General features: G+C 49.3%; 2 protein-coding genes across 4 annotated transcripts in view; one reads left to right on the top strand and one right to left on the bottom strand.

The window, feature by feature from the left end:
• The first annotated feature begins 3,694 nt into the window (after positions 1-3,694).
• On the top strand, positions 3,695-6,224 carry DNPH1 (2'-deoxynucleoside 5'-phosphate N-hydrolase 1). The gene is given in 5 exon segments (XM_086706906.1): positions 3,695-3,932; positions 5,442-5,510; positions 5,683-5,793; positions 5,974-6,089; positions 6,091-6,224. Coding segments are annotated over 5 exon segments (522 nt in total). The 5' UTR covers positions 3,695-3,739; the 3' UTR covers positions 6,124-6,224.
• Positions 6,225-6,664: 440 nt separating this feature from the next.
• Positions 6,665-23,773, bottom strand: part of CUL9 (cullin 9) — a 37,130-nt gene continuing 20,021 nt past the window's right edge. For 2 of the 3 annotated variants that reach the window (XM_086706904.1, XM_086706905.1), the window contains exons 27-41: positions 17,538-17,683; positions 17,273-17,402; positions 16,932-17,131; positions 16,210-16,460; positions 14,835-15,180; positions 11,031-11,171; positions 10,706-10,870; positions 10,313-10,476; positions 9,460-9,553; positions 8,968-9,042; positions 8,703-8,813; positions 8,428-8,545; positions 7,873-8,006; positions 7,105-7,178; positions 6,665-7,019 (exon numbers count right to left, since the gene is read on the bottom strand). In XM_086706904.1, coding sequence (XP_086563030.1) covers positions 6,818-7,019; positions 7,105-7,178; positions 7,873-8,006; positions 8,428-8,545; positions 8,703-8,813; positions 8,968-9,042; positions 9,460-9,553; positions 10,313-10,476; positions 10,706-10,870; positions 11,031-11,171; positions 14,835-15,180; positions 16,210-16,460; positions 16,932-17,131; positions 17,273-17,402; positions 17,538-17,683 — 2,351 coding nt within the window. In that variant the 3' untranslated portion in view covers positions 6,665-6,817. Of the gene's footprint in view, positions 7,020-7,104; positions 7,179-7,353; positions 7,495-7,872; positions 8,007-8,427; positions 8,546-8,702; positions 8,814-8,967; positions 9,043-9,459; positions 9,554-10,312; positions 10,477-10,705; positions 10,871-11,030; positions 11,172-14,834; positions 15,181-16,209; positions 16,461-16,931; positions 17,132-17,272; positions 17,403-17,537; positions 17,684-23,773 lie in introns of all 3 variants that reach the window. The other variant, XM_086706903.1, reaches the window with a different exon arrangement.

Here is a 23,773-nt window from a genome sequence, read left to right as displayed (position 1 = left end):
CGATGATATGGAGGGGCAACATATTGGTTAAAATTGTCTTAAAAGACATATCAACCAATCACAACATGTGGATTTTATGTGGCTTCTGCTTTTAAACAAACTGTACACAAACATTTATAACATTTTTAAGACAACTGGAGATTTGAACAGTGGTAGAATATTTGATGACTTTAAAAAATCTTGTCAAATATTTTAGCTAGGATAATGATATTTTGGTTATGTGTTTTTAAAAAAGAGTATCTTTTAGAAGCACATATTAATATATTTACAACCAAAATAATGTAATCTTGAATTTGCAGCAAAACAGTAGAGCAAGGAAATTGGACATGGGCATATATAGATAAAACCAGATTGGCCACAAATCGATAATTGCTGAGTCTCATTATATTATTTCTTATTTCCCATACTTTAGTTTTGCTTTTTATTTATTTATTAAAAAATTTTTTAAATGTTTTCATTTATTTTTGAGATGGAGAGAAAGCTTGAGCTGGGGAGGGGCAGAGAGAGAGGGAGACAGGATCCCAAGCAGGCTCTGTGCTGACAGCAGTGAGCCCAACGCAGGGCTTGAACCCTGAACCACAAGATCATGAACTGAGCTGAAGTTGCACATTTAACCGACTGAGCCACCCAAGTGCCCCTATTTATCATTTTTTAAGTTTTACTTACTTTTTTTATTTAAAAAAATTTTTTAACATTTATTTTTTTTGAGACAGAGAGACAGAGCATGAGTGGGGGAGGGGCAGAGAGAGAGGGAGACACAGAATCCAAAGCAGGCTTCAGGCTCTGAGCGCTCAGCACAGAGCCTAACACAGGGCTCAAACTCATGGACTGCCAGATCATGACCTAAGCCAAAGTCGGACGCTCAACCCACTGAGCCACCTAGGTACCCCTAGTTTTACTTATTTTTTTTTAGAAAGAAAGCATGAGTGATGGCAGTAGGGAGGGAGAGAATCTTGAGCAGGCTCCATGCTCAGCATGGAGCCCAATGTGGAGACCAATCCCATGAACGTGGGATCATGATCTGAGCCTAAATCAAGAGTTGGATGCTTAACCAACTGAGCCACCCAGGCGCCCCTAGTTTTGCTTTTAAAAGACAGCTTTATGAAGTATAATTTACACATCAATACATTCTATCGATTATAAGTGTACAATTTAGTAATCCTTTGTGAAAATTATTAAATGAGTCCATGTAAATGACATGTCCAGAAAAACCCTATTTAGAGAGACAGCACGCAGATCATTTAAATGGAATTATGCACTATGTACTCTTCCACTCTTCTCTCTACTAGGATATAAGTTTGACATTGTCTGTAATGGAAACAGTTTTGTTGAACTGAACAATGACTTAGATTTGTAGAGCATTTGTGTTTTGTAAAGTGCTCTCACATACTTCAGGGGAATTGCATCACACTCAAAATGCATAAGTAAAGGCAGCATAACGTTTCCTACTTAGAGAGGAAACTGAAGCTCAGAGGGCTTAAGGGACGTGCTCAAGGTCACAGAGCTCGCCAGAAACTGAATTAGGACTTGATTCTGGCCTCCTGTCATGTGGTGAGATACTGTCCTCCATCGGGCTGTCTCACTAGAGTGCCCCCCTCCCCCGGCCCCCCATCCACCACTTAGTGCCCCATCCCTCCACTTCAGGCCTCCCTGCACTGAGCTGGGAGGGCCTGAGCTGCAAGCCACAGCTGGGTCTGCGTCCTCACCCATCTGACAGTGGATATAGAACAAATTTCAGGGCTTTGTTTTACCATTTGGAGAAACACAAAATATTCCTTCTACTCTTTCGCCTTCAGCCTGAGGTCGAACGGGGAATGGCAGCCACATCACAGGTGTGACCCTAAGGAGAGAGAGGCTGGTTTATTTTCTTTAAGACACAGAGGCAGAGACAGGATGCTCTGTGTGTACGTGTGTACGTGGGTTCCTCTCCTATGGGAAAGTGTGGCAAGAATCAGGAAGGGAAAGGAGATTGCCCATCAAGTTATCTGGCACATGAAGCTTCCTTTTTTTTTAATGTTTATTTTTGAGAGAGAGAGCGCGCACACAGGTACGCATGCAAGTGGGGGAGGGGCAGAGAGAGAGGGTGACAGGATCCACAGCTGGCTCTGAGCTGACAGCAGAGAGCTGGCACACGAAGCTTCTTTCCTAAAGGTGTATGTGAATGTGTATGAGAGACAGCCTGGGGCCCTAATGCATGGCTCCACATACATGTTTGCCCCACGGTCCAGCTATCTGTGGCCGTGCCCACAGAGGACAGAGATATACTAAAATCTCTTTGCCTTCTCTTTGTGTCTTTGCATTTTTAAAAAACGTGTTTATTTATTCACTTATCTTGAGACAGAGAGTGCATGTGCATGCACGCAAGTGGGGGAGACACAGAGAGAAAGGGAGAGAGAGCATCCCAAGAGAGAATCTCATCAACCCTGAGATGGTGACCTGAGCCAACATCAAGAGTTGGATGCTTAACGGACTGAGCCACCCAGGCGCCCCTGCATTTCTTGTTTGGTTATTTATTTATTTAAGTAATCTCTACACCCAATGTGGGGCTTGAACTCACAACCCCGAGGTCAAGAGTCACACGCTCTTCCAACTGAGCCAGCCAGGCACCCTTGCGTCTTTTGCATTTTAAAAATTATGTCAGCTCTGTAACCCATACTTAGGTATTTTACAGTTATCATTCAGGAAGAATTCAGAAGGAAGCACGACAGTGCTTTTCTCTAGGGAATGGGACTGGGGTCTCAGGACTCACTTTCCACCAGGTACTCTCTTGTTCCGTTTGATTTTTTGGTCCTATATTTGTGTTATTTTCATAGTAAAATGAGGGGGAGACCATTGTTTCCACCAGTGAATAATGGTGTGTTTGCCAGCCTCCCTGGAGCTCCTGCTTCTGTCAGCCTACTACAGGGCGGAGCAGATTACAACGTGCTGCAAATATAACTTCTCATTTGAATCCACTCATGCATTAACAAATATTTGGTAAATCGTTCCTATGTGCCAAGTACAGTTCTAGAACCCAGGGATATAGCAGTAAACAAAACTGTAAAAGTTCCTGCCCTCCTGGGGACTTATATTCTACTGGGCATAGAAAGACATACAACAAGGGGGCCTGGGTGGCTCCGTCATTAAGCCTCTAACTCGATTTCGGCTCAGATCATGATGACACAGTTCATGAGTTTGAGGAGAAAAGGTAAGGCAGGGAAGGGCGATGGGGAGTTCTGGGAATAGGAGCCTGCCGTGTTGAATAGGGTGGTCAGGGAAGGTGACCCGTGAACAGACTTGGAAGAGCTGAGGGAACGCTCCAGGGAACTACCTGGGAGAAAAAGAGTTCCAGGGAACAGCAAATGCAAAGGCTCTGAGGCAAGGGCATGGCCGGCATACTTGAAGAACAGCCAGGAAAGCCAGCGTGGCTGCAGAAAAGTGAGTGGTAGTAGTAGGAGATGGGGTCCGCGAGGTAAGAATCACCAGGGAATGATGCACTTGCGTCTAGCTGAGATGGGGAAGGCCAAGGCCAACAGGACCGGGTGGGGGTGGGAGGCAAGCTGCAGTGACGAAGTCGGGGCGGTGAGTTTCCGCCCCTGGCCCGTGCTGTCCTCAGCGTCTGGAGGCTAATGCCACGCTCCCAGCCCGCCGCCAGTCGCAGGAGGGGCCTCCCCGGACCCAGGGAGGGCCGGCCGAGTCACGTGGCCGCGAGCGGGCGCCCCCTGGCGCGGGAAACGGAGAGACGGCGGCCGCGGCGAGGATGGCGGCGGCGGAGGCCGGAGCGCGGGAATGCGGGGAGCCGGGCCAGGGGGGCCGCCAGGCCCTGTACTTCTGCGGGAGCATCCGCGGCGGACGCGAGGACTGGGCGCTGTACGAACGGATCGTGTCTCGGCTGCGGCGCTTCGGGGCGGTGCTCACGGAGCACGTGGCGGCCAAGGAGCTGAGCGCGCGCGGTGAGGCGAGCGGCGGGGCGCGCGCGGCCGGGCCCAGGGCGCGGGCGGCGGGGGAGCGGGCCGGTCCCGCCCCGCTACCGAGATTGCACTCCGCTCGGCGGCGGCCATCGGACCACCGGCCGGCCGCGCGTCCCTACGGCCCGGAGCCCTCCCTCCTGCCCAGCGGGGAAGGGGAGCCGAGGTTCGGACCGCGTGGGTACCGTGAACTTGCGGGTGGGAGCTCAGTCTCCGCATTCAGTTGTTATCTTGACCTCGATTCTTTCCTGGAGAACTTCACCTCTTTCCAGGGACTGAGCAGGGAGGAGCAGAACGGGAGTGAATGGGACTGCTTCAGTTCCCAGCTTCCCGCTGGCATCTGCTCCCCTACCTAAGATAAGCTTATCCCCCTGCTTTCCCCCTTTGCGGTCAAGACATCCGCCCTGTCTTGGGCCCGAAGGACCCCAATTCTTGCCACCACCTTCTCTCACGTACTCTCATCAGGCTACTTCCTGGCTGCTGGGTCTTTCAAAAATATTGCTTTCATCAGATTTGGTCTGGAATCTCGGCGAGTTTTCTACTTTGAAAATCGCGCCAAAACTCTCGTAACTTCTGCTCAGAAAACCTTTTTTTTCCCCTCGCCCGACCGAGGAGCGGGTCCAGGATTTGTAATATCTAATGCAATTCTGGGAGCCCTCTTTAAAAAGGTGAAATCACAAAATTGCTAGGGCGTTGGGAAGGGCTTGTGCAAGTGCAGGACCCAGAAGCGTAAGGTTCGTTTGGTTTCACCGCTAGTCCCGTCCACGCCCACCTACTGGTTCCGGAACTTCAGTGTGCTCAAAGGAAGTCTGAGGGAACTTGTTTAAAATGCAGATTCACATAGCACAGTCTGGGTTGAAGGCTTAGAATTCATTTTTAACGGACTCTCCAGTGATTCTGCTCTGATTCCGGAGGTAACGTTTAATCAAGCTGGAAATGAGATACTGATCCCAGTCAGAGCCTCTCCTACCTTCCTTCCCACCACCTCCTACTGGTCATGCGCTGTATTACAGCACTGGTGCTCAAAGTTTGGTGCGGTTCACACTCCTCTGAAGAGCTGTGAACCTCATATCGAGCTCTCGGCTGATTCTGGCACCCACCAAAGCTCGAGAGCCACTCAGGCTCCCTAGTTGTTCATCCTTCTTTGCACAGGCGGTCTCTTGCTACTGCCCATTTCCATCCCGCACTGGAGGAGGATATTCCTCCTCCTTTCCATCTCTGATCCCTGTCACACACTGAGGTATAGTCCTTCCCTTAATCTCAGCTGTGTCACTCATCTGGCCCTAATCACACATCCCTCCTAGCATGGGATTGAATCTTTCTTGTGGTTATTTCATTTCCTCACTCCTTTTCATGGAACCTCAGTGTTAGGTGGGTCCCTGGTCACCTAGCATGCGGCAGGGTGAATGGGGGAGTGGCAAGGGCATAGGAGAGGTACTGAGTGCTGAGGACCAGGCAGGGGCTTGGCCTTGACCAGCTTTTCCTCATCCACAGGGGAAGAGGCTGCTGGAGGTGACAGTTTCATCCATGAGCGGGACCTGGCCTGGCTGCAGCAGGCAGATGGTGAGCAGTTCCCCCCACCCCCGCACCTCCTATCCACAAACTCCTCTGGGATGTTAGATCCCGTCCACACCTAGAAGGGACTCCCCAGAGTTCTCTTCTCACCACACCCAGACTCTTGTCATTTCTCCCTCACAAGCCCCGGGTATTGAGCCTTAGTCTCTTTTCTTTCCAGTGGTGGTGGCAGAAGTGACCCAACCGTCGTTGGGGGTAGGCTATGAGTTGGGCCGGGCCATGGCCCTCAATAAGCGAATTCTGTGCCTGTTCCGTCCACAATCTGGCCGAGGTGAGCACTTCAAGCCCTGGATGGCCCCTTCTCCACCCCAGCTTTCTGTGGACCCAGCCCTCAGCTCCTTCCCTGAGGGGGCTCTGGGTACAGTGCCTACCCCCAGAATGGGACAGGGAGGGGAGCAGAGGTGGGGTGGTGTGGATGGGAGCCACCATTACTTTCCTCCACCCTTCTCAGTGCTTTCAGCCATGATCCGGGGAGCGGCAGACGGCTCGAAGTTCCAGGTGTTAGACTATGAAGAAGGACAGGTGGAGGCCATGCTGGATCGATACTTTGAGGCCGACCCTCCTCTAGCAGGCAGCTGTCACCCCTGACCCAACCGCTTGACTTAACCCTGCTCTGTTATGTTCTAATCCCAGACTCTGCCCTAGTGCCCTTCCTGCCTCCTAGCCCCAGTTCCAAATTAAAAGGTATGTTTAAAATTCTAACTTTATGTCTATGAGTGGTGGCATGGGATCAGTCCTCAGTAATATCCTTTTCCTGCTGCATTTCACTTCAAGATGTAGAGAACATTAAACATTCTGTAGATCCGCAAGAGAGGGTACTATCTAATGCCGTCAAGCTCCTGCCAGGAACACTGAAGAGTATGGGAAGGTTGGGCCGGGGTGGGGGGTGGCTGTTTGTCTGTCTCTGATGCTAGGCTGGGTCTGGGGCAAGCGGGCAGGCCTATGCCTGCCCTGAACCACGTAGACTTTCATTTCCCTTTGTCAATTTAGGTCCAGTGGGTCTGCTTTGGACCTTCTCTGAGAACACAAGAGTCTGGAGGTAAAAAAAAAAAAAAAAAAAAAAGTGAACAATGAGGAGGTGGGTGTGTGGAGGGAGTAGGGAGTTGATACTAGCCTTTGGGGACGCACCTGTGTCAGCCTGCTTCCAGAGAAGTATGTGAAAAAGTTTATTCGGTAAACAGAAGGTACTGCAGACACTGGGAATTGCTTCCCTCAACAATGACAGGAAGGGGTGACTTCACCCCCTTGGCCCCCGTGACTCTGAGGTGGCTCCAGGTGTTCCTGCGTCTTGGCCCTCAGTCATAGGCCTCATCATCATCCTCCTCGTCACCGAAGAAGAAAGCGTCTCGGTCCAGGTTCTCAGACTCGTCATAGGAGAAGCTATCATTGTCCAGCTCCTCATCAAACTCATCCTGCTGCCACTCGGGCACATCATCCTCATCATCTTCCTCCTCCTCCTCCTCTTCATCCACCTCCAGCCCCAAGGAGCTCTGCGGCCTAGCAAGGGAGAGAGCCACACTCAGCCCCAGAAGAAGCCTGGCATCCCCCACTCCCCCGCCATGGCTCTGCCCACCCTACTCACTGACTGCCGGACACATTGGATCCTTTCGCCTCTCGGGCCTCTAATGATGGGCTCTGCAGACCCACCTGGAAGTCCTGGCAAGGAGACAGGGAGATGTGGGAAGTGGGAGAGTAGAGGACATTGGGCCTCTGCCCATCATTCCTTCAATGAACATTCTCTGAGGGCCTACTCCCTCTGCTCTAGGTGCCAGGCTCCCGGCAAGAATGCTCCCACCTCCTCGTCCCTCCCTCATCCCAGGACTCCACAAACCGATGCCTTTGTGAAACGTAACTCAGGCAGTCTCCAGGGACACAGGTTGTGATGGTGAGGCACACCGCCCCCGTGCTTCAGGAGCTGGCAGTGTATGTTCACGTCTTGTCTGCCCAAGTTACTTACTCGTCTGTAAGCTCCCTGAGGGCAGGACTCATAGTTTAGATGCAACATCAGTGTATTAGAGCTGGGAAGAACCTCAGAGATCCCTTACTCGGTGGATCCCAGTCCCCCGGCACCCACTCCTGGGATACTGAGTCTACATCTGAGAAGTATGAAAAAGTTCCCCAAGTGATTTTGATAAGCATCTGGGCAAATACCCTTGATCGGGGCTAACTCTCTTGCAGCACTCACCAGGTGGTTAAGTGGCAGGGTCCAACCACATCCAACAGGCTGGCCTAGGAGCTGGGGCGCAAGCCCATGTCTCCAAACACATTTCACCCTCCCTGCCTTTGCTTTTGGATGCCCCTAGGGCAGAGGCTGTGCTGGGCCCAGGGGGCCCGGGGTCGGGCCACATACCTGGGTAGAATGTTGCAGGATAGCCAGCAGCCTCTCCTGGATCCTCCGGAGCAGCTCCATGCCCGTGCTGAGGCAGTCTGCCCGCAGGAGGCGCAGGGACGAGGCCAGGTCTCTGCACCGCAGCAGCGTCTCCTCTGCAGAGAGGGCAGGGCACAGGAGCTCCCTCCCTTCTTCCATTCCTTCCTTCAACAAACACCTACTGAACATCTACCAAGTTCTATCAACACCTACCAGGCATAGCCCTAGATACCTATCCTGGGGGCGGGGGCGGGGGGCGGGCTACATCGTAGCAGAGGGGGACAGATGGTAATCAAACCGGTCAGGTGAAGCCCTTAGGCACCTGATGGCATGAACCACACACCTTCATACCTGACTTTAAAAGGCCGATATACCTGCATCTGTAAGGCTGTGAAGAAGTAGGTGGAGGAAGAGGACAGAGCACGGTGGGGAGCTGGGAGGGGGGTGCTGTTTCACCCACTGTCTGTGGGGGTGGACTGCTCAGAGCGGGGAGGTGGGCAGGAGGTGGGAGTGAGCAGGCAGGGGGCCAGGCCTCACCTAGGAGGATCTGCAGGGCGTTGGTGTGCAGCTCCAGGTTCTCGGTCTGCTGCTCCACCATATCCATGTGCTCTGTGTCCTGGTTGTAGAAGCTGTACACGCAGGCATAGGCCAGCACCTGTGGGAGCCCGAGTCATCCCTTTCCCTGCTCAGGCCAGGGGGCCTCCCTGCTTCCTCATTCCCTCCATCCAGGCAGGTTAGAGGAAAGCGGCCCAGCCCACCAGAACCCCTTGGCACATCCCCCGCACCCCCTCCCCGGCCCGCACCACCACCACCTTGCGAGCCTGCTCCAGGCCCCGGCAGGCGTCACTGAGGAAGGTGAAGGATTTGGGTGGGGGCACCTCCTGGATGGCAGACACGCGGTTCCGCAAGCTCACGGCGAACTCCTGTGCAGGCGAAGGCGGATCAGCGCTGCTGCGTGCAGCCCTCCCCCACCCGGTCAGAACAGCACCCACCCAATTTGGATCTTTGGCCCCTGCCTGGCCATCCACCCCAGCCCTCTGACCTTCTCACCGACACCACTGTTTCCTCCCTGCTCACCCGGGCCTGGTGATGGAAAGTACACCTCTCGTTATAGTCCTGAAACCGCTTCTCCTGGCGAGCTGCTTTGCTTACCTGGTAAGGGCAGGTTGAGAGGGCTCTAGGGTGCTTTGCTGGGCAGGATGGGGTTAACACACTAGGTACCCTGCGTGGAGGCCTTCTGACACCTCACCCAGACCTCATCATTTAATCCTAACTCTGTGAAGCAGGTCACATTATTATCCCCTGGTACAGGTGAGGCTGAGGTGTGGGCAAATGCCCTGGCAGTGGTGCCAGGCTCTGATGCATGGCACCTGCTCTGCTCTGGCCTGGTGCCTCCTGAGAATATAGACCTCCCAGGACAGAACTTCCAGCACCTGTAGGCCCAGGTGGCTTCTGTCTTCCCACTGAGCCTCTGTCCCAACAGCTGTTCAGCTGCTCAGGACACCCAGGGCCCAGCAGCAGCATCCCATCCTGACTGCCCTTGGGCCTCCTCCTGGCCCCGGCCCTTACCATGGCAGAGCAGTTGTAGTAGTCTTTGTGACTGGGCTTCCACGACTTGAGGCAGCGCCAGCAAAATCCATGGTTGCATTTGGCACACGTCATGCTATGGAGGAAGCTGGCTGGTCAGAGAGCTCCTGGCCGGGGCCACATCAGGAACACCAAGGGCTTGGGTGCCCCACGGAACATGCCCCTGGCCCCTCCATGCCCTTACAGTCTCCTTAACCTCATCAATGCCTACTGAGCACACCCTTGCTTCTGAGCCCCTTACAGTGCAAACTTCAAAGCGGGGGTGGGGTGCCTGGGTGGCTCAGTCAGTTGGGTTTCTGACTTGGGCTCAGGTCATGATCTCACATTTTGTGCGTTCCAGCCCCTCAGCATCAGGCTCTCTGCTGTCAGTGCAGAGCCCGCTTTGGATCCTCTGTTCCCCTCTCTCTGCCCTCCCCTGCTTGTGCACACACCTCTCTCTCAAAAACGAATAAACATTTCAAGAAATTAAAAATTAAAAAAAGGCGGGGGAAGGAGCATTAAGATGCAGGAGTCACTGGGGGCACCCGGGTGGCTCCGTCGGTTAAGCGTCCAACTCTTAATTTCAGCCCAGGTCATGATCTCACGGTTCACGCATCTGGCTCTGCACTGACAGCGTGGAGCCGTCTTGGGATTCTCTCTCTCTCCCTCTCTTTGCCCCTTCCCTGTCCACGCTCTCGCTCTCTCAAAATAAATTAAAAAAAAAAGATGCAGGAATCACTGGAGGCCGCCTCCTTTGTTCAGCTCTGTTCAGCCCCACAGCCCCTCCGTACCACCAGGCCTCCCACCCTCTCCCATGCTCTCTGACCCCACCAATGACCAAAGTACCCCCTCTTACTGTAGACACCCCTCATTCTTCTCAATGGGAGCCTGGCAGCTGGGACAGCGCTTGGAGATGAGCTTGGCCAGGTGCTTGCTCTGAGCCTCCACGCTCATGCCATCATAGTAGCCGCCATCATCGACCCACTGGGACATGTGGCCACAGCTGGCAGGGTAGTGCGCCTAGGGCAAGAGGGGAGGACATGGCTGAGCTCTAACCAAGGGTGGCACTGCGAGTGTGTGAGGGAGGGAGGTCACAAGTGGAGGACTACAGGAGGAGGAACAGAGCTCAGCCAGGTGACAGCATGTGAGGACAAGACATGGTGTGTGTGTGTGGGGGGGTGGCAGAGCGGAGTGCTGGCAGAGGAGAGGTACAGGCCTTGCTCAGGGGCAGGGCTGGGCAGGCACCCACCTCGGGGAAGCTACAGTTGAAGCAGGAGGCCCAGCCACATTTAGAGCAGGTGGTCCCGCAGCCCAAGCCCTGGCGGCACAGGATGCGGTCACAGCCCTGGGGGTTGGTGCACCACGTCAGGTTGGAGCAGCTCTCCACGTAGCCACGCAGGAGGGCCTTCTCGTACTATGGGGGCATAGGTGCCACCAGGTGAGGGCATGGCTCTCCAGGATGCCACACCTCCAGACCCACCCTCCCCCCACCACCGGCACCCGGAATGTGGGCCCACCCCCTAGGGCCTGCCCCTCTGGCTGTACACCGAATCCTCCTGCAGAGGAGGGACTACCTTGGAGATGACGTCTGGGGAGGAGACAATGGCCCGAATGAAGGCTCCAGTGGGCTGTGCAGGGCAGTCGGCAATGGGACAGGTGCAATTCAGCACAAGGTTCTGCTCAATCCGAGTTGTCAGATACTCATTCCAGCAAGACTGGAGGGGAAAGGAGGGGCTGCTTAGGGACAGTAGGGGAGCAGCACAGGAGGACATCTTGGACTGGTAATTTTCCTAGCACCCCCCTCCTGACTATGGAAGGCCAGAGACAAGCCTGCTTCTGGAGCAACCTCAAAACTGACCCTAATCTTTCTGGCTTCTATGGGTTTTCCTGGGATTGGCCCAAATCACAGTTGCCTTTGAGGATGTGTGGGCCAGGGTAGTGGCCTCATTTTAATTATTGTTGAGATGGACATGGAAGGAATGGGTAAGAGAATCAGGACAAAGGAGATGATTCAAGTTCTAAGAAAGATCTGGAGAGAGCAAGAAGGCCAGAGAGGAAGGAGGCCTGGGGCAGTAGGGTGCCTTTTCCCTGTGGGGTAGCTGGCCTTGGACACTGCAAACACCGCTGTGGCCTCTCCTCCCAGCTCCATCTGCTCACCTAGCTCCTTGGTGCTCCCATCTTCCCAGACTCAGCCTCTTCTCCACAAAAAAGCCTCACCCACTGAACCCCCCACCCATCCTGGTCACGGGTGTCGGAACCCTCATATCTCTTGGATTCTCTTCTAGCTCCCATGTCACTGCACCACCCTAAACCAGGCCTTTATCCCCTGACCCCTAAACTGCTTGTCCCCATAAACGGTCTTCCTACCCAGATCCCTCCAAGAAAGGTACTAAACAAAACAAAACCCTTTTTATGGTGAAATAAAGCCAGATAAGTTGGGAAATTGAGTGCAGAATTCCTGCATTTTTGAGAGAAAACAGGAAAATACTCCAAATTCAGACTTCATGCCTGCAGGCATACGGGCACAACAGGGCCCCTTACAGCCACAGAGGACAAAGGCTGGCAGCTGGGTTTGGAGCCCATCCCACTCCCCTAAGGAGCCCCTCTGCTGTTGGCTTGCTCTCTCTTCTGCCGCTTCTGCCGTCCCCCCTGCCCAGCCCACCGGGAATGCAGTCTCCGTCCAGCCTGTACTCCCCTCCCACACCTGCCAACCCTGCCTGTCACTCAAGGCTCACACGGGGCACACCCCCCCACCCCCCACAGCCCCCATCGACAGCTCCAAACCCAGGACTTCCCTTCTCTGAGTTCCCTTACATTTCACTGTGCCGCTCAGCTGTGACTTAAACATAGGCTCCTCCTTGGCTGGGACATCTCCAATTAGCCTGTTTTTCTCACTTTCCCTGTCGTTCCATCTCTACAGGGGGATCTGTACAGCTCAGCACTCTGGACCTGCTTCTGTCTCTCTGCAGGATGCCAGCTAGGCCTCTCCACTTAATTCCAAATTCTGCTGTCCAGTCCCACACAGGTATCCAACAAGAAGCTCAAACTTCACATGGTCAAAACAGACTTAATTTTCCCTCAAAAACCTGCCCTCCACACCCAGCCCCAGCCCCAACAGCTTGCTAAATTCAGTAGAAGATGACATATCTCATCCACCCAGATGCTCTGGTCAGAAGCCCAGGAAGTACCCTTGATTCCTTTGTCCTAAGCCCCCCATCAGCTCCACCAAGCCCTGTCAACTCTGCCTCCTGATGTACCCCAATCTGTCCCCTTCTCTCTTCACTGCAAATGCTGGGAAAACACCCACCGCTTCCTGCCTCTTTATACAACAGTCTCCCAACAGGTGCCCCTGCTTCCACACAAGATCTGCCCAAGCCTTTCTTCCACACATGGTGATCTTTTAGAAAATGAAAATCAGGGGCGCCTGGGTGGCGCAGTCAGTTAAGCGTCCGACTTCAGCCAGGTCACGATCTTGCGGTCCGTGAGTTCGAGCCCCGCGTCAGGCTCTGGGCTGATGGCTCAGAGCCTGGAGCCTGTTTCCGATTCTGTGTCTCCCTCTTTCTCTGCCCCTCCCCCGTTCATGCTCTGTCTCTCTCTGTCCCAAAAATAAATAAAACGTTGAAAAAATTAAAAAAAAAAAAAAGAAAATGAAAATCAGATCCAATTACTCCCCTGCTTAACTCCATCGTGGCTTTCCATAAAGTCAAGCCCACTGTATGCCAATCCCAACCCCACTGGGTCCGTCTCCCTCCCAAATCTCTCCCTCCACTGTCCCACCACATCACTGTGCTTTAGCCACCAGTCTCAGCTTCTTTGCAATTGCTGTCCCCTCTGTCTGCCACGCTCTTCCACCAAATAGTCACCTCTTCAAGGACAGCCTTCCTTGGCCTCCCCAGTCTAAAGTCCCTGACAGGGACTCTCCCCCCACTCCTCACCTCAGTCACTTCCTATGACATGACCCTGTTGTTATTTCCTTCCCCTCACTTGTCATAAAAGCATGAGGGAGGGCCCTGGAGCAAGACTGCCAAAGTCCAAATCCTGACCTTGGGCAGGTGACTTCTCCTCCAGGCGCCTCCATCTGTCACCAGCAAAATGGGGATGGTAAAAATACTGACCTCACACGACTTTCATGGGAATTAAGCAAGATAATGCATATATAACAGCAGAACGGCCCAGAATGCATCCCCCATAAATATTAGCTGCTGATATTATTAGCCCTTGGGTCATTTCTGGCTTGGATTTTCCCACCCCCTCATATAGCACCCGGTGCTGTGCACACAGTGAGTTCATGACAAACATTAGTTGAATGAAAAAGTGAAAGTGGGAAGGAAATAATTAAGAACCAGGAAAAGGGGGGCACAGGAAACCGTGTGAGAAGAGTAACTTGAAGCAGAGCAAAAAAGGAAGGAGGAAAAGTACACGTACACACACATGCCAATGCACACGTCCCAGATCACCCACCACTGGGGAGACGCTGTTGGGAGAGGCAGCTAGATTCAGGGCAACAAGCGCGCTCATCCTGTTAAGTTGATGTGTTTGGGCTTGGCATCAGTTCTAAGAGCTGTGAGGCAGGGAACATGGGACACTCAGCACTCTGGTCCCCTGCACCTCGGCCCCTCTCCCCCGCCACTGAAGACAACTCACTCCCCCATCTACAGCCTCCTCTGCTCAGCTGTACAGTAGCAAGATCTGGCTTCCCATAATTCCCTTGACTTCTGTGCTATTCTCATGTTCTGAGATAAAGGGACTTGAATGATAATTAGGAAACATAAACCTATAGTCATCATCAATGTAATAACACTTCTCATTTATGAAGTGCCTTGATGTATATTTTACATGTATGCGTGTGCTACCCATCTATCTATCGATCAGTCTATCTATCTATCTATCTATCTATCTATCTATCTATCTATAGTTCTCAAACCTGGCTGAACACTGGAATCACCTGAGGAATTTTTAAAACTTCAGATGCCCTGGGTTTCACCTCCAGAGATTCCAATTTAACAGTTTGAGCATGAGGACTTTTTAAAAGCTCCCAGTGATTACAATATGCCACCGGCATATTTTAGCATATTATTAGCATATTCACCTATTTGCCAGTGGCAAAGTTTTAGAGCCACTTATACATTTCACTGGATCCTAACAACAACCACTCTTCAGAGTGTTGAGGCTAGGGGTGCCACTTTTAGATGACAAAACCAGTTTCAGAGGGACGAAGAGCCTTGTCCGACACTGCCCAGGTTAGGAAATGGCAATGCTGGGCTAGAAGCCCAGAGTTCACGAGGAATTGTGTGGGGCAGGAGAGGGGCAGGAGAGGGGCAGAAGAGGGGCAGAAGAGGGGCAGAAGAGGGGCAGGAGAGGGGCAGGCGGGGCCTCACCTTGCAGCAGTAGTGCATGCAGCAGAGAGAGGGCAAGTCGTCGTCAGGCTCCAGGGGGCTGACACAGACAGGGCAGTGGTCAGGGCGTGCGGGGGCCTCCTGGGCCTGGGGTACACACAGCCCGGCTGCCAGCAGCAGTGGCTCAGGGTTATCACTGTAGCTCTGCAGCAGCTGTTCAGCACCCCAGTGGGAATGAGCCAAAAGGTGCTGAGCCACATCTGCCTCTAGGTTCAGCGTCTCTTGCACCTGCCGCACCGTCTGCTCCATCAACCCTTCTACTTCCTGGGGGCTCATGGTGCGGCCTGCAGGCAGCTGGAGAGACGCCAGGGCAGCCACAGCTTCTGGGCTTGAGGGAAGAGGAGATTCAGCAATCAATGTCCCTGCTCTGCTTATCTACTAAATGAACCCCACCATGGCCCTCAGCTCCCCACTTGCGCACGCCTGCTTGCGCCTGCCTAACCAACCTAAGGGTAGCCACCCAAACCAACTGTCAGAGCTGCTTTCCACAGAAGCGTTTGTAAGTGGCGAGTGGGGCTGGTTGTCACAATGATCTCTAACACCCCAGGAATCTGGTAGGCAGGCATCGGGAAGCAAACTGACCCACAGTGGATGGGATAATCCCACCATAAGCCCCACCTAAAACAGCAGCAACACATCTGGGGAGAAACTGGAGTCTGTGGCCTTACCACTCAAAGTATGGTCAGTGGGTATCCCCATTAGTATCACAGGGAGCTCTACTGAATCAGGACCTGCATTTTAATAAGATCCCCAGGTGACATGTGTGCAAGTGAAAGTTTGAGAAAGATTTCTCTAGAGAACTCACTTTATACACAGTGCAGGCAGCAGGCATAAAAGTTGTGCCATAACAACTTCTAGTGAGCTGAATGTGATATAACAAGCTTTAGGGGTGCCAGCTAATTAGGGGGATCCTATGACAAATTCCTCTGTAGAACAGGCTTCTTGAAGACTAGAGTTTGTACATTTCATTGAGCAGAGCATAATCAGCACTCAATACACAGTTGTATGATACTGCATTTTTGCTTAGAATGAGAGTTATCTATACAGAAGCTTATGTGTCTGGGCCCCTTGCCTATGGGCTGACTCTAGGAGAATGGGGACAGCAGGGCCCCTGATTAGGAAGGCAAAGAAGGGGTGACGGTGCTGACAGGGGGAATGAGGACTGGCAAAGTGGGAGAAATGACAGAGGCAGGGAAAATGGGGTACACAAAGACAGAAATGAAGTGCTTTTTCACAAAAGAGCCTGGCCTTGGCACTAAAACTCCCGTGTCACTGCAGTGCCGTCTGTCCCTGGGAGCCCAGCCCTCCCTGCTGGCTTGGAGCCCTAGCAGCAGGGAACGGGGCTGGGGACAGCTACCTAGGCTTGGAGATCTTGGCGGTCTCGTTGCCACAGAAGGGGACCTCTGCCTGACCCCGGCAAGGCCCCATAGGCTCTGGGGTGGCATACATCAGGATCTGGGGCCGGTCGTCACGCCGTTCCACATAGCCCTGGCCCAGGAGGTGCAGGATGCAAGAAAGGACGTCTGTACTGGTACAGGCCACGCCTCCTGCAACAGCACGGCCCAGGCTCCCCGGGGGGTTTGGACCCTTCTGCCAGGCCTCCAGCACCTAGATGGGTGGAGAGGAAACAGGCAGGCCACATTTACCCAGAGAGGCCGGCATGCCTGGGTTCAATGCTCTGCTCTTTCACTTACTAGCTATGTGACTATGGATAAGTTACTAACTCTCATGCCCCACTCTTCTTACCTGTCAAATGAGAATAAGAGTAAATAATAATAATAATAATAATAATAATAATACCACCACCACCATCACCACCCCCATTAGACTGTTGTGCAGATTAAATGACCTAATCATGCAAACTCTTGGAAAAAGGCCTAGTATACAGTAGACACTCATGTCTTGCCTCTGCCTGCTAACAAACTGCCCTGTCAGGAATAGAAAACTCCGACAAAAATGTCACTCTACAAGGTCTCATACTGACAGAGTTTACCTTCCCTTGTGATGATCCCTGGCTCCAAGCCCCGACCCTGAGCATGACTCCCTCCCTCCCCTAACTTCACGGTCCCCTGGGCCTACCAGACAAACCAGCTGATCAATGTGGAGGCCCTTTTCCCCGTGGACTTTGAGAATACGGACAATAAGACAGCTCAAGAGGTTCCTCTTCTGTTCCAGAGTTCGGCCCTCATCCTTCTCTACATTCAGGTATGTCTGGGGAGGTATCAGCCACAGGGCCTCCCCACAGCGCTGGGGCTCAGGCGCCCGAAGCCGCAGCACACCTGGAACTCATTCCGTTAGCACCCGAGGAGGGGAAGGGGGAGGTGAGTGGGGGCAACCCCATTCTCATTCCCTACCCCACGCCCACCATGAGAGACCCACCCTCCAGGAGCAGAGGCACAGGCCAGCCCCCAGTGACCTACCCCTGTGTGGAAAGTCCTGACCCTCATGCAGGGTCAAAGGGCCATTCTCAGAGGTGAGGGGCAGAAGTGCCTGGAGCAGTAGCTCTGGGGTGAGGTCAGAATTCTTCAGCAAGGTCTCTACAGACACCTCCTGGTGAGGAGAAACAGAGTCAGTCAGGAGCAGAGAATCAGCGGGGGAAGGATGGAAAGAAGGAACAGAGTTTAGGAGAACAGGAGGGACAGACAGGAAAAGAGAAGATAGAGAGAGCCTAAGGAGCCGAGGCACCTCTGTCTGATTGAAATGCAACAGCAGCCACATCTGCATGGTGGACACGTGCAGGGTCTGGTCCCCAAACTTCAGCTCAGCCCGGCCCAGCCACGTCCACTGCAGTCGCCGATGTGGTCCCATGTCCAGGACTGGGTGATTCTGACCTGGGAAAGTGCCAAGGAGAAGAGTAGAGATAAAGAGCAGGGGAAATGAGGGGGTTAGAGGCTGAGGCAAGGGTGTACCATTAGTCAAGCTCTGTTCCTGCTAATCTCTGTGGGGAGGAGGGCCCCACAGAAGTGACTTGTCAAGCTTCCAGAGCTCAGCTTCCTCCATGTCTGCCCCCCCTGGCAAGCTACACATATCTGGGAGCCCACCCTGTGTCTCGCCCTATGCCAGGCTGGCTCCATGGAAGAAACACTGGAGAGAAGAGACCTGAGTTTTGCCCTCAAGTTGCTGACAGTTTCAAAGATCCACTAGGCTAGGGCGCCTGGGTGCCGCAGTCGGTTAAGCGTCCGACTTCAGCCAGGTCACGAACTCGCGGTCCGTGAGTTCGAGCCCCGCGTCAGGCTCTGGGCTGATGGCTCGGAGCCTGGAGCCTGTTTCCGATTCTGTGTCTCCCTCTCTCTCTGCCCCTCCCCCGTTCATGCTCTGTCTCTCTCTGTCCCAAAAATAAATAAATGTTGCAAAGATCCACTAGGCTGTATCTCTTCCTCCTTCTGTGTCACAGCTCAGGCACGACGAGCCTGGATATTCGCTCATACTAGAAAGCAAGAATGCCGTCAAAGGAAGAGAATATCGAAAGGAGCCAATCTGAGAGATACTCTCTGGCCAAAGATGGGACAATTGGAACATCAAAAAAATAACACCTGTGCTGGACTGAGACATGTGAAATATCTTAAAATCCATGCGTTCATAATGACATTTAAAAAAAAAAAAAAGATTTCACCGTTTATCTTTGGAGGATGCTAGAGAACAGTATTTTGAAAACTGGTTAAAAATAAGGGGGGAGGAAGAGAGAGTCAAGCCTTTCCTGTATAAACGGTACTTCAGAATAACCAAAAAGTCACTGAGAGGAAGTTTCTCTTTATAGACAAAACATTCCAGCTCAGATATGAAGGAATGGTGAGACTAGAATGGTGCTAGTTTGTAACCCTTAGTGAAATGATAGAGCTAGGCAATGATAACGAATGACTGCCTAGTGGAAAGTTGACAGGAAACCATATAAAGCACAGATCACACTTGCAATGCTAAAATTCACTGCTCCATTTTCACGTCACAGAGACAGGTAGATGTCACACGCCTCCTGGTGGGAGAACACAATACCACCTACAAAGAGTTCTTGCCCAAGAAATCAGACCCACATCAGAATAAACTTCTACATCTAAGTAACTGTTTTTAGGAAATGAAAGAAACAGAGGAACATGCTAGAGGACACCACGTGGATATGGTCAGCGGAAATCTGGCCTGTAGACAACTCTGTGTGGCAAATAATCCAGTTCCCTGCACAATTATAAGGGAGCAAAAAAGGAAAAGCAGGACCTATACATTAATGGAGACGGAAAACAGAATTCAATCAAATTAAGGTGTGGGCTTTCTTTGGATCCTCCATAAAGAAAAAACTAATTTTGAAAACTTGAGAAAACGGGAGGAATATGAACACTTCACCATTTGATATTAAGAATTGTTATTAATTTCACAAAGTTTGATCACTGTAGTGCCTTTGCTTTTAAAAAGACAATCCTTGGGGTGCCTGGGTGGCTCAGTAGGTTGGGCATCCGACTTCGGCTCAGGTCATGATCTCACAGTTTGTGGGTTTGAGCCCCGCATTGGGCTCTATGCTGACAGCTCGGAGCCTGGAGCCTGCTTCGGATTCTATGTCTCCCTCTCTCTCTGCTCCTCCCCCACTCATGCTGTCTCTCTCTGTCCCTCAAAAATAAAATAAAACATTAAAATTTTTTTTTAAATAAATAAATAAAAAGAGAATCCCTGCGGTGCCTGGGTGGCTCAGTTGATTGAGCATCTGACTCTTAATTTCAGCTCAGGTCACGATCTCATGGCTCGTAGGTTTGAGCCCTGTGTTGGGCCCTGTTGAGCCCTGGCAGAGCCTGCTTGGGATCTTCTCTCTCCCTCTCTCTCTGCCCCTCTCCCACTTGTTCTCTCTCTCTCTCTCTCTCTCTCTCTGCCTCCCTCCCTCCCTCAAAATAAATGAATAAACTTGAAAAAAAATTTAATGGTAACTTTAAAAAAAAAAAGAGAGAGTGAATCCTTATCTTTTAAATTTGAGAGCTGGGGAAAGTGGGTGGGAGTACAGAAGAAATGAGATTGGTCATGTATTGACCCACGTTGGTACACTGGAGTCTATCCTGCCTACTTTTGTGTATGTCTGAAATTTATAATAATAAATTTTTTTTTAATTAGGGTGAAGGTAAACTGATAGAGTTGTCCATCAATACTCCCTCAATGAAGAGACTTCTAAAGGATGTACTTTAGGGAGGAGATTGAACTCAGAAGGATCAAGATGCAAAAGGATTAGTGACAGAAACAGCTAGTATGATAACAAATCTACACACCAACTGAATAAAACAATAATAATAATAATAAATTTTGGGAAGTAAAAAAAAGATAGTCCTAAAATATCAAACAATAGTAATGAGTAAGATGGGAGTGAGAGCTGGAGTTAAGATTTTCTCTTGGTCCTCTTATTGTTCAGGTACAAGTCAAACATACAGGTTAAAAACATAAGGGTAATCAACTACAGAAATAGAATGTCCAAAATATGTAGACACAAAAAAGGAATTAGGTAAAATACAAAAGGAGAGGGGAAAAAATGCACAAAAACCCAGGGTGGAAACATATCTGTAAAGGTGTTCAATTTACTATTCTCCTTTCAACTGTACATATGTTTTATATATTCTTTTTTATATATTAAATAACTAAAATTTCAAATTATAAGAAGAGTAAACTAAAATGTAAGAGGTTAGCAATAAAAGCCAAATATATCATTACTCATAATCATTATGAAGAGGCTAATAAAATTGACAACCCAAAAGGAGAGATTGTTAGGTTGAATACAAAACAAATTCTAGGTATTTGTAAGATACATGCCTAAAATAAGAGTATGGCAAAGTTAAAAGTAAATGATACTGGGGGAAATTCTGATGAGAGCAGAATATAGGCATGGTTTGTACCTCCCCAATAGACTGCTTATCAATAGTCACAAAGGAAAAATATTAACTATACAGTGGGAAATCAAACAACCTCTTGACCAGGTTGTCAAAATTCACATCAAAAAAGAGAAACAAATGGAAACTATATGCTTCCAAATGAAATGTGGAGAAGAACTTAATATCATTTACTTAGGATTCTGGCTGGGAATGCATAACCTGAATCTAATTATGAGGAAATATACAAACTTAAAATGAAGAAAGTTTAGAAAAAAAACTTTACTTTTATTTTTTAAAAATTTATTTATTTATTGTGAGAGAGAGTGTGTGTGAGCAGGGGAGGGGCAGAGAGAAAGGGAGAGAGAGAATGATTTCGTATGGGGCTCAATCTCACATACCATGAGATCACGACCTGGGCCAAAATCAAGAGATGGACACTTAAATGACTGAGCTACCCAGATGCCCCTAGAAAATTTTAAATGACTATATTCTCCAAAGGCGTCAATGTCATAAAAGACAAAAAAAAAGCTGAGGAACTGTTCCAAATTAAGGAGACTAGAGACATGACAACTGAACATAATAGATGATCCTAAATTGAATGTTGTCTTCAACTAAAAAAAGACATTATAGAGTCGATTGACAAAATTGGAATGTGGAAGGTAAAGTATTATAGCAATGTTAAATTTTTGAAACTGATAAATGAATGATTATTATATAAGAGAACACCATGATTCTTAGGAAATATATATTAAAGTACTTAGAGGCAAAAGGCCAGCATATATGCAATTTACTCACAGTGGTCTGGGGGAAAAAAGGGTGTGTGTGTGCGCACACACACATAAATACACATTTTATAAATGTATATATACACAAAGAGCAAATGATAAAAGCAAATAGGGCAAAATGTTAACAAAAGGTGAACATGGATAAAGAGTATATGAGTGTTCTTTGTATTATTTTCTGTAAATTTGAAGTTATTTCCAAGTAAAAAATTTTAAGTAAAAGGATAACTGAATTGTCCATCTAAAATGGTTAAAAATGGGGGGGGTGCCTGGCTGGCTTAGTCAGTGGAGCATATGACTCTTGATCTTGGGGTTGTGAGTTTGAGCCCCAAGTTGGGTGTAGGGACTACTTAAAATAAAATCTCAGGGTGCCTGGGTGGCTCAGTCAGTTAAGCATCTGACTTCAGCTCAGGTCATGATCTCACGGTTCGTGGGTTCAGGCCCCATGTCAGGATCTGTGCTGACAGCTCAGAGCCTGCAGCCTGCTTCTGATTCTGTGTCTCCCTTTCTCTCTGTCCCTCTCCTGCTAGCACTCTGTCTCTCTCTCTCAAAAATAAACAAAAAACATTAAAAAGTTAAAAAAAATCAGATCTTAAAAAATTAAAATGGCAATTTTATGTTATTCCTATTTCACCACAGTAAAAGAAATCTAAAAGAATTATCAATCCCTCTTTAAAAAGTAAAAGGATAGAAAGAGATATTCTGGAAAATCACTAACCAAAGAAAGCTGGTATTTAATAATACCAGATAAAAATAGACTTTGAGAGAAAAAGCTTTACTAGAAAGAAAGGAGATGATTTCATAATAATAAAGTTGAGGGGCACCTGGGTGGCTCAGTTGGTTAAGCATCCAACTCCTGATTTTGGCTCAGGTCATGATCTCATGGTTCATGGGATTGAGCCCCACATCGGGCTCCCTGACAGGAAGGAGCCTGCTAGGGATTCTCTCTCCCTCTATCTCTGCCCCTCCCCTGCTCTCTTTCTCTCTCAAAATTAACAAGTAAACTTTTAAAAAAGTTTAATTAACTATGAAGATTCTAAACCTGCATAGTCCATTATGATAGCCACATGTGGCTAAACTGGCTAACTAAACAAAGTTAAACATTCAATTCCTCAGTTGCACTAGTCACACTTCAATAGCCACAAATGGCCATCATACCAAACAGTGCAGAAAAGAACTTTTCCATCACTGCAGAAAGTTCTGGACAGTACTGTTGAATGATTTAAAACTTTTATCTAATAACATAGTCAAAAAATATATAAAGTGGGGTGCCTGGGTGTCTCAGTTGGTTAAGCATCTAATGCCTGACCTCAGTTCAGGCCTCAATCTCAGGGTCATTATTCATACCCTGTGTGGGGCTCCATGCTGAACATGAAGCCTACTTAAAAATATAGTTAGTTAGTTAGTTAGATAGATAGATAGATAGATAGATAGATAGATAGATAGATAGCAAAACTGACATGATGAGAAGTTTAAAAATTCACTATCATAATAGATCTTAATACACCTCTCTCAGTAATAGAACAGGCAGACAAAAATGAGTAAGGTTTGTAAGATTTGAACAATGTAATTAAGTCAATTTAATGGAATATGAATAAGCCTATAGCCAGCAGCTGAAGAATACATATTCTTCTTAATCACACATGGAACATTTACAAAATGTGACTATCTACTAGGCCATAAAGGAAGTCTCAACATATTGCAAAGATTCAGAATCACAGAAACCAGGTTCTTTAGCTACAATGGAATGAGGGTCAAAATCTAAAATAAAAAGACAACTAAGCAAAGAAAAACTGGTTTGGGAATTTTAAAATATGCTTTTAAAAAATGAATAGACCAAAGTAGAAATAACAATGGAAATTAGAAAATTCTTAGAACTTAAAAATACCAAATACTAACATCCTACATAATAAAAACTTAGGCAACATCCCAAATGTCCATCAACAGCAGAAAGGGCAAATATATTCATACAATGGAAATGAATCAGTAACTCAAAGAAAAAAGTAGTGATAACTGACAACCTGGATAGCTCTCACAGATACTAAGCTGAAAGAAACTGGACACAGCAGAATACATACCCTATTATTCCATTTATATGATGTTCACATACAGGCAAAAATCTATGGTACTAGGAGGCAGAAGGTTTCTCTTGGAAGAAGATACTAACTAGAAAGGGACATACGTGAAGAAGTATTCTGGGGTGCAGGAAATGCTCTGGGGGTGGTTATGGGAGTGTATAAGTACATACAATTCATTAAGTCACAGCTAAGATTTCTATACTGTACTGAAAACTAAGTATACCACAATA

Source organism: Puma concolor, chromosome B2 (assembly GCF_028749965.1).
Source record: "Puma concolor isolate L17-30 chromosome B2, mPumCon1.1.hap2, whole genome shotgun sequence".
NCBI lineage: Eukaryota > Metazoa > Chordata > Mammalia > Carnivora > Felidae > Puma > Puma concolor.
This window is presented reverse-complemented; position numbering and strand designations above follow the sequence as displayed.